The sequence below is a fragment of the Prosopis cineraria genome, unplaced genomic scaffold, assembly GCF_029017545.1.
Source record: "Prosopis cineraria cultivar Desert tree isolate PC_DT_omini unplaced genomic scaffold, ASM2901754v1 PC9, whole genome shotgun sequence".
NCBI classification, from domain to species: Eukaryota; Viridiplantae; Streptophyta; class Magnoliopsida; order Fabales; family Fabaceae; genus Prosopis; species Prosopis cineraria.
The window spans coordinates 3782540-3793199 of NW_026555340.1; the positions used below are offsets into that span (position 1 = coordinate 3782540).

The 10660-nt window shown below is 32.8% G+C and overlaps 1 protein-coding gene across 1 annotated transcript; it reads right to left on the reverse strand.

Moving 5' to 3' along the window:
• Positions 1–6370: 6370 nt before the first annotated feature.
• On the reverse strand, positions 6371–10212 carry LOC129321015 (uncharacterized). The gene is made up of 2 exons (XM_054966741.1): positions 9100–10212; positions 6371–7029 (listed from the first exon to the last, which is right to left on the reverse strand). Exons 1-2 carry the CDS (start codon positions 10070–10072, stop codon positions 7019–7021), a joined length of 984 nt encoding a protein of 327 aa, XP_054822716.1. The 5' UTR covers positions 10073–10212; the 3' UTR covers positions 6371–7018.
• Positions 10213–10660: the final 448 nt, after the last annotated feature.

Below are 10660 nucleotides of genomic sequence, written 5' to 3' on the forward strand. Positions count from 1 at the left end.
TTCTACACAAATTTCTTTGAAAATGAGTTATAGAGAAATTGAATTAGTGGAATTTGAGGGGTTTGATTTTTGCCTAATAGTAATAAAAAGGTTCTCGAAGGTTAAATTAGAGCTTTGTGACTGGTTTAGAGCTTAATGATAGTGCTTTGAACCCATAGGCTCAATTTTAGCCTTTAGAGAGAGAGTTAGGGCAAAAAATTATCTTGAGAGAAATAAAACCGATTGAGGTGATGTAAAATAGTAATTAGGTAGCCATGAATGATAGGGATTTAGTCGATTATTCTCAAAATTAAACTAAAGGTAACCCTAATGCAATATAGGGTCAACCCTAGGTCATCTCTTAAGAAATAGTCTTAGTCTAATTAAAAGTTATCCAGTGGAATAAATCACCTAAAGTTTTAGGAATTTAATTACCTAATTATCTAAACTAATTACCTAATGATTAAAATACTAAATAAAGGGAGTGAAATGCACTTCCCTTTTCATAATAATGGAACCCTAGAGATTAGTTGATTTTGGACTCATTATCTTCTCATGATTAGGCTAAGTTAAGCTTCCCTTTCCTCTTGGCTAAAGCTGTCATGACTTGAGAAAATTATCCTCAGCCAATTAACCTAATGAGCTAACTTCCCTAAGTCTTATATTAAAGTCCCTATTTCAATTAACCAATTGGTGTAAAAATTAGCTAAGTGATTCACTCAAAATCTCCTCTCAACAGCCACGATTAAAACAACAATGTGGGTAATCACAAGATTATGTCAAGCTACTTAACAACACGAGCATTAACACCAAAAGATTATGCAATATTAACACAAGTAATTCACTAATTGAAAAAGCACAAGATTATGCCAAATAAAGAGTGAAAAAATTCAATCATGGCTATTCAAGGAAGAAATTAAATAAAACAGTCCTCTCTCTTTACATCAATATCAAATTCAAGTTAGAATTTAAAAGCTAAGATGATTAAACCTTGGATTAAGAAATCTAACCATCTAGTTAAAAGAGAAGAGGATAGGAAACAAAAGAACTTAACAAAAGTGAAGCTCAAGACTCATCCTCCATCTTCATCTCTCTAGGATTCCATAAAGAAACTTAGCTAATCTTCATCATCTTCAAGAACCCTAGTGATTGCTTGTGAAGGCCAAACTTCATAGCTCTTAAATGATGGAAATGAGCTTCAATCCTTGGAAAAATTGATGGGTTAAGATGAAATTGAGGAGAGAAAAGAATGGTGTGAGTTTTGTGGAGGTTTAGTGGCTAAAATAGATGTTAGGGTATTGGAAAATAAAGAACAAAAGAGAGAAAATGAAGAACACTATGAACAAGAGAGAGAAAATGTGGAAGATCAATGAGATGAGTGTTGGATCTGATTTTAGGAGGTAAATGGCGTGCTCCTCCTTGTTTCCCATCAGCTGAAGCTTAATTAAAAAAATGGAAAAGAAATTAAAATGAAAATGGGAGCCTTGTCACACTTGCAAGGAGGCAACCTGATAGAACACATTTATTACCCACTTTTATTTGTCAATTAGGACCATTTTATTAATGATTTATCACCTTCAAGTGCACACATTGCATTAGATTTAGAACTTTGCCTAAGTTTCTAGGTTCAGTGCACTAGGGGCATTTTGGTCCAAAAAAATGAACTTTTGAGAAAATGTACAATAAAAATTGACAAAGTGAATTTTATGTCCAGTTGATGAATGGTAAAATTATATTTTTAAAATTCATTTTAGTTTGGGAGTAATTAAATAAAAAAGTCAACACTTTCTTAAATGTCTTAGTTTGTCCTAGTTTTTGGTTTGCCTTTGTGTGGAAATTTTTATATAATTTTGTACAGCCTGAAACTTGGTTAATTTAATAAATTCTCCCTTTTAATTATGAATTTAATTCTGGCCATGAATTAGATTTTAGGGAGAATGATAATTAAGAACCTGCTAAGAACATTAATCCCAATTACGGACCGTGAAATTTTGAAATCGAGTTAAGGACCATGGTCCTTAATTGTGATAAAAAAAATGAAATTTGTGAGGTGGGATTCATTATTGCCACTTGGGAATTCACTAACCCAACTTGAGAAAATTTGTAACGTATATTGTGAAAACATGAAACCCTACTTGGAAATGAAATGTTTAAAAAAGCGCCACTTGGGAATTCACTAACTAGACTTGAAAAAATTTCTAACGTATATTGTGAAAACATGAAACTTCACTTGGGAATTGATTGTTTAATAAAAAACACCAATTTGGATAAGTCACTTTTTATTAATGATTCTCAAGTGGGGTTTCATTTTTTCACAATATACGTTAGAGATTTTTTCAAGTCTAGTTAGTGAATTCCCAAGTGACGCTTTTTGTTAAACATTCCATTTCCAAGTGGGGTTTCATGTTTTCACAATGTACATTAGTAATTTTCTCAAGTTGGGTTAGTGAATTCCCAAGTTGCGTTAGTGAATCCCACCTCACAAATTTCATTTTTTTATCACAATTAAGAACCATGGTCCTTAACTTGGATTTCAAAATTTCACAGTCCGTAATTGGGATTAATATTCTTAGCAGGTCCCTAATTGTCATTCTCCCTAGATTTTATTATATCATATGCTATTTAATTGAATTATGTGATTTATGTGACATAGGTGGCATGTGACTTGTGCATCAATTGGGCAATTGAGGTCAACACTCCTTGAGGTCAATGGCTGATGGTTTGCACGTGAATTATGATTATTTTGAGGGATTAAATCAGCTAAAATGATGTGGATGACACATGGGAAATTAGGCACACATTGGAATCATCTACAAACTAATAGGAAGTTGCCACCTTGCAAGTGTGACAAGGCTCCCATTTACATTTTAATTTCTTTTTCCTTATTTTAATTAAGTTTTAGCTGATGGGAGACACTAAGGAGCACGCCATTTTAAGCCCCAAATGGGATCCAACACATATCTCATTCATCTTCCACATTCTCTCTCTCTTATTCAGTGTTCTTCATTTTCTCTCTTTTGTTCTTCATTTTCCAGCACCCTAACCTCCATTTGCCACCAAACCTCCACAAAACTCATACCATTCTTCTCCTCTCTTCATTTTCGTTCTATCCCTTCCATTTTCACAAGGATTGAAGCTCATTTCCATCATTTAAGAGCTATGGAGTTTGGCCTTCACAAGCAATCACTAGGGTTCTTGAAGATGAAGATTGGTTAATTTTCTTTGTGGAATCCTAGAGAGATAAAGATGGAGGATGAGTCTTGAGCTTCAAATTGGCTAAGTTCTTTTGTTTCCTATCCTCTTTTCTTTTTACTAGATGGTTAGATTTCTTAATCTAGGGTTTAATCATCTTAGGTTATGAATTTTAATTTGAATTTGATGTTGATGTAAAGAGAGAGGATTGTTTCATTTAATTTCTTCCTTGGATAGCCATGACTGAATTTTGCCACTCTTTGTTTGGCACATAATCTTGTGTTTTTCAATTAGTGAATTTATTATGTTAATATTGCATAATCTTGTAGTGTTAATGCTTATGTTGTTGAGTAGCTTGACATAATCTTATGGTTGATCAATTTATATGTTTGACTATGGCTGTTGAGAGAGGATTTTGAGTGAATCACTTGGCTAATGTCTTCACCAATTGGTTAATTGAACTAGGAACTTTAATCTAAGACCTAGGGAGGTTAGCTAATTAGGTTAATTGGCTTAGGATAATTTTCTTAAGTCATGACAGCTTTAAGTCAAGAGGAAAGGGAAGCTAAACTTAGCCTAATCATGGGAAGATAATGAGTCCAAAATCAACTAATCTCTAGGGTTCCATTATTGTGAAAAGGGAAGTTCATTTCACTCACTTTCACTAGCATTTTAATTACTTGCACATTAGGTAATTAGCTAGGTAACTAAATTCCTACAAACTTTAGTTAATTTATTTCACTAGATAACTTTCAATTAGACTTAAAACCATTCCTTGGGAGATGACCTAGGGTTGGCCCTATATTGCATTAGGGCTAGCTTTAGTGTAATTTTGAGGATAAGCGACTAATTTCCTATCATAACCCCCTATTGGTTGGTATATGATTCCAATGTGTGTGTAATTTTTCATGTGTCATCCACATTTTTAAGCTAATTTAATCCCTAAATAAAGCCTAATTCACATGCAAACCATCAGCTTTAACCTCAAGGAGTGTTGACCTTAATTGCCTAATTAATGCACAAGTCTATGCTACCTATGTCACATAAATCACATAATTCAATTAAATAGCATGTGATATAATAAAATATAATTAATGTCTAGAATTAAATTCATAATTAGAAGGGAGAATTACTTAAAATAACCAAGTTTTATGCTATACAAAATTATATAAAAATTTTCACACACAGTCGAATCGAAAATTAGGTTAAACTAAGACACTTAAGAAAGTGTTGACTTTTTATTTAGTTACTCCGAAACTAAAATGAATTTTAAAAATATAATTTCATCACTCATCAACTGGACATAAAATAAATTTTGTCAATTTTTCTTGTACATTTTCTCAAAAGTTCATTTTTTAGACCAAAATACCCTTAATGCACTAAACCTAGAAACTTAGGCAAAATTCTAAATCTAATGTAATGTGTGCACTTGAAGGTGATAAATCATTAATAAAAAGGTCCTAATTGATAAATAAAAGTGGGTAACAAATGTGTTCTATCAATGGACTTAGAATGGATAGATAGAGAAGAGTTTATGGAAGATTATAGCCCTAAGTAGTAAAAATGAGTTTTTGGTCAAAATGGACCAAATGACTAAAATGTGCCAAATGTGTTCAAATTGGCATATTGGATACGTGAGTAGAGAAAGGAAACTTGAGATAAGCTTGTGTAACAATGAAAATTCATGGGTAACCTTTCTAATAACAGAAAAGTTGAGGTAACTGAATAACTTTCTTTGTTTGACTGTTCAACGTAAATGTATGTTAGTATGCTATATAGTGTATGAAATGATTTTAAATTGAGCATGTTTTTATAGCATTGAGTGATTGGCATGTAAAATGACTTTTGGTTGAAATGAGCATTGAAATGGTATTTTGTAATGTAAAGTGTATATATATATATATATAATGTGCAAGAAAGTGTGATAATGATAAATGGGAACCTTAAATGATTCGAGAAAGCATGATCATAGGGGTGGGAGCTCACCCGAGTGTGTAGGAGATGATAAAGACCATATAGCAAGGTTTCCTTAATACCCTGTTAGGGTGCGATGTGGAAACAATTAACCTTAGTGCCTTGAAAGGCATGGTGTTGGAGAAGATCTCCTCAGTGCCTATTGAGGTACGGTATTGGAGATGAGAGACTCCTTAGTATCTTTGGGATACAGTGTTAGAGTCAATTATACCCTATTATGTGTATTAGGAGAGACCATAGTCTATATATGTGTTAGAACATCTTTGATTGGGTAATTCTACCACTACAGGTGAGCTCAAGACTAATGAGATTATATATTGGTCTGATATGAGCCTATGGTTTTGTGTTAAGGTGATTTGGAGGTTTGGTTGGTAGAAATCATGCTAGTATATTATTCGATATGATAAAATATCTTGAGATAACATAAAATCCTTTAGGATTGATGAAAATTTAAAAATGAAATGAGATGTTGATAGGAAATTAGTCGCTTATCCTCAAAATTATACTAAAGCTAACCCTAATGCAATATAGGGCCAACCCTAGGTCATCTCCCAAGGAATGGTTTTAAGTCTAATTGAAAGTTATCTAGTGAAATAAATCAACCAAAGTTTGTAGGAATTTAGTTATCTAGCTAATTATCTAAACTAATTACCTAATATGCAAGTAATTAAAATGCTAGTGAAAGTGAGTGAAATGAACTTCCCTTTTTACAATAATGGAACCCTAGAGATTAGTTGATTTTGGACTCATTATCTTCTCATGATTAGGCTAAGTTTAGCTTCCCTTTCCTCTTGACTAAAGCTGTCATGACTTAAGAAAATTATCCTAAGCCAATTAACCTAATTAGCTAACCTCCCTAGGTCTTAGATTAAAGTCCCTAGTTTAATTAACCAATTGGTGAAGACATTAGCCAAGTGATTCACTCAAAATCCTCTCTCAACAGCCATGGTCAAACACATAAATTGAGCAACCACAAGATTATGTCAAGCTACTCAACAACACAAGCATTAACACCACAAGATTATGCAATATTAACACAAGAAATTCACTAATTGAAAACACAAGATTATGTGCCAAACAAAGAGTGGCAAAATTCAGTCATGGCTGTCCAAGGAAGAAATTAAATGAACAATCCTCTCTCTTTACATCAACATCAAATTCAAATTAGAATTTATAAGCTAAGATGATTAAACCCTAGATTAAGGAATCTAACCATCTAGTAAAAAGAGAAGAGGATAGGAAACAAAAGAACTTAGCCAATTTGAAGCTCAAGACTCATCCTCCATCTTCATCTCTCTAGGATTCCACAAAGAAACTTAGCCAATCTTCATCTTCAAGAACCCTAGTGATTGCTTGTGAAGGCCAAACTCCATAGCTCTTGAATGATGAAAATGAGCTTCAATCCTTGTGAAAATGGAAGGGATGGAACGAAAATGAAGAGAGGAGAAGAATGGTATGAGTTTTGTGGAGGTTTGGTGGCTGAAAATGGAGGTTAGGGTGCTGGAAAATGAAGAACAAAAGAGAGAAAATGAAGAACACTATGAACAAGAGAGAGAGAATGTGGAAGATGAATGAGATATGTGTTGGATCCCATTTGAGGCTTAAAATGGCGTGCTCCTTGGTGTCTCCCATCAGCTGAAGCTTAATTAAAATAAGGAAAAAGAAATTAAAATGTAAATGGGAGCCTTGTCACACTTGCAAGGTGGCAACTTCCTATTGGTTTGTAGATGATTCCAATGTGTGCCTAATTTCCCATGTGTCATCCACATCATTTTAGCTGATTTAACCTCTCAAAATAATCATAATTCACGTGCAAACCATCAGCCATTGACCTCAAGGAGTGTTGACCTCAATTGCCCAATTGATGCACAAGTCACATGCCACCTATGTCACATAAATCACATAATTCAATTAAATACCATATGATATAATAAAATCTAATTCATGTCCAGAATTAAATTCATATTTAGAAGGGGGAATTTATTAAATTAACCAAGTTTCAGGCTGCACAAAATTATATAAAAATTTTCACACAAAGGCAAACCAAAAACTAGGACAAACTAAGACACTTAAGAAAGTGTTGACTTTTTTATTTAATTACTCCCAAACTAAAATGAATTTTAAAAATATAATTTCACCATTCATCAACTGGACATAAAATGCACTTTGTCAATTTTTCTTGTACATTTTCTCAAAAGTTCATTTTTTGGACCAAAATGCCCCTAGTGCACTGATCTTAGAAACTTAGGCAAAGTTCCAAATCTAATGCAATGTGTGCACTTGAAGGTGATAAATAATTAATAAAATGGTCCTAATTGACAAATAAAAGTGGGTAACAAATGTGTTCTATCAATTCCCCCACACTTAGCTTTTGCACTCCGGGCAAAATCAAGTGAAAAAGGTCCCAAAAGAAACTATAAGACAAAGAAATAAGAGAAAAACATTGTTTCAAGTCACTAAAATACTAGCTCATGAACTTCTACAAATTATCAATCAATGTGGCAATAATTACGAAAGAATTATGCACATCACAAACAAACCGTTACCAAGAATCAATGTCAAAGAGTAAGCCTCTCTAGGTTAAGTGTTTGCTCTCATCACTCAAAGTGTATAAGGTATTAAATTTCACTCAAAATTTCTTAGGATAAACCCTACTATGAATTTGTAACCCTTCTACATCTCCATCACTAAATAGCACTTGCAATCAAGAATCAAATGGACTTTATTAGGTTGTGATATAGGTAATGAAAGGATGTCTAAGAAATGCATGTATATAAAAAAAATAGGGTTAGCATCAAAATAATGCTAAATCAAGATATATCCCCTTAATATGCAAAGCATAACCTAACTCAATTGAGTGAACACCTTAACACAATGAGGATGGAAAGAAATGATAAGAAATAATAAAACAAATGGAATGGATGAGCTAGGCAACTTTTTATTTTTATTTTTTTTTTTTCTTTCTTTCTTTTTTTTTTTTCTTCTTCTTTTTTTTTTCTTTTTCTAGCAACTTTATTTCTTTTCTTTTTGACTATATTTTTTTTTTCAAATCTATCTTTGTTGTTTTTTTTTTGGTTGCCCCTAACTCTTTGAAAACAATGGAAGTAATGGATAGAGAAATGATAATAGGCATCCACTCATTTGATCTAGGACATGCAATAAATATTAAAAAGACATATAAAAGTGTAACATGCATTCCTTGGGGAAAAATAGGGTGAATATTTTTTTTTTAAGAATCAAACCAAAGGCTCAAAGTGGCTAACAAAGGATAATAAATAATAATAGGTTGGCTATTTGGCTCTTGGCTATTTTTTATGAATGCCATCTCTCATCTCCTATCAAACAAGTGCAAGATATATGGTCTTAATTAAGAAGTGAAACAAATTCTAGAGGGTAACATCACTAAGGAATTAATCACACATGAGTGTTTAGCCTCTTCCATGAAAGGGTAATATGCCACTCTAATCCATTAATTCAAGGTAAAAGAATGTTCACTTCACACCTATTCAATCCTAAAAATTACCACATCTCAAGAATCAAAATATCCATTCAAGAGCTAGGTAATTAAGTAACCTCAAACAAAACAAAACAAAGCAATTTTTTTTATTTTTTTTAATAAATTTTTTTTTTGCAAAACCAAACAAACAAAACAAACAAAACAAACAAACAAACAAAATGTTTATTTCTCTCCCCCACACTTAAATCATGCATTGTCCTCAATGTATGTATAGACTAGTGATAAAATAAGGTGAGATCAATAATGAATGCATAACAAAAGTGTGGTCCAGAAATTTTTTTTTTTCAAACTAAAACACAAAACAAAGAAGTCAAATAAAACAAATAAACTCTAACTTTCTTACTAGGTTCATCTCCCCCACACTTGCAATTTACTCAATCAACAAATCAAAGCATAAAGCAAAGTAAAGTAAAAAGAAAGGGTGAAGAAGATACAACCTAGTTTAAATCTCCACAAGCTCTTGAAGTTGAAATTTTCATCTTTGAGGAGTAACATGAAGCTACTCATTATCATCTTCATTCCAAGCATCTTAGGTGGAGGCTCAAGATCAATTTGTAATGGCTCCAAGATGTATGGTGTAGAATCTTTCATAACTTTATGTGGTTGATCATCTTCATGGTTAGCCAAGGTCTCTTCCATTGCAATGATAAATCCTCTAAGTACATGGGGGTTCTTGGCCATATCATCATTTAGACCTATAAAATCAACAAAGAACCCTTCCTCAAGCATATTGGGTTCTAAAGAAGTGCACTCATGATTAATTTCACTCAAACATACATCATCAATTATTTTATCAAGTAAATGATTGCTACTATTTTCAAGCACAAATGAATTAATTTCTAAACAAATAGGGCATGGAGAATCATGTGAACAATCACAAGTGAATAGGAAATTAGAACAAGTACTATGAAACAAAGCCAACTCATCATCAAAATCATCAAGCATTAAATCAATATTATTCTCATTACTATTTGGCTTTGTAAAATCAATTCCTTGATTTTCAACCTCCTTGTCATCTTGAGTTATTTTCAATTCCTTGTTCAAATCCTTAGTAGGAGCCATAGCCTTTTCAAGTTGAGCAAGTTCCTCTTTGAAATCAAGAGATGGTTTGGCTACATTGCCTTGTTCACCTACAAAAGAAGGTAAACAACCTTTCTCAAGCACATCATGGTTAGAAGAAACAAGTGCATGTGCACTATTAACAATATCACAAGAAGGAATTGGAATTTCAAGCATACAAGATACATCATCGCCACCATCAACATCCATTTCATTTTCTTTATTCAAGCTAAGTGAAGAGTCAACACTTTCAATGATATTTGAATTTAAATCAAGAGAATTATCATGTGAACTCAAAGTGTTTTTCTCCCAAGGGTATAGTTTTTCACAATATGATTCATGCTCAAACATCCAAGGTGATTCAACTATAATTTCTTCATCTACGTCATCATCATTTAAATCATTATGCTCATCATTAGATAAAGTCAAATGTGAAGAAGAATCAACCTCAATAGGAATAGGAGAAATTACCTCTTGAAGTAAGGGTTGGATTGACTCCTTCTCTTTTAGGAGATTGAGTGGCTTGAGGTGTATTTATATTCTCAATAGCTTCATGAGCAACTTTTTGTGTGTCTTCAACTTGAAACATGTAATTTCTCTCTTGTGAGGCTTGGGCTACTCTATGTGGTTCACAATATCCTTTTAAATAGGACAATCATAATAGAAGTGGGAGATAGCCTCACAATGCACACAATAAAATTTACCCCTTTGTGCATATAATTTTTCTAGATGCTCAATGTCAATGGATGGTGTACGCTCAACATGAGTGCTTAGATTGGATTCAAAACTCATGGGATTGGAAAATTCATAATTGTGACTTGGATGGAAATGATCATGATATGGGGGTGGATAATCAAAGTTATATTGTTGAAATTGATTATGGAAATGGGATGTATGGTCAATGTTAAGCGCTGGAAATGGATGGGAATGGATGTCAAA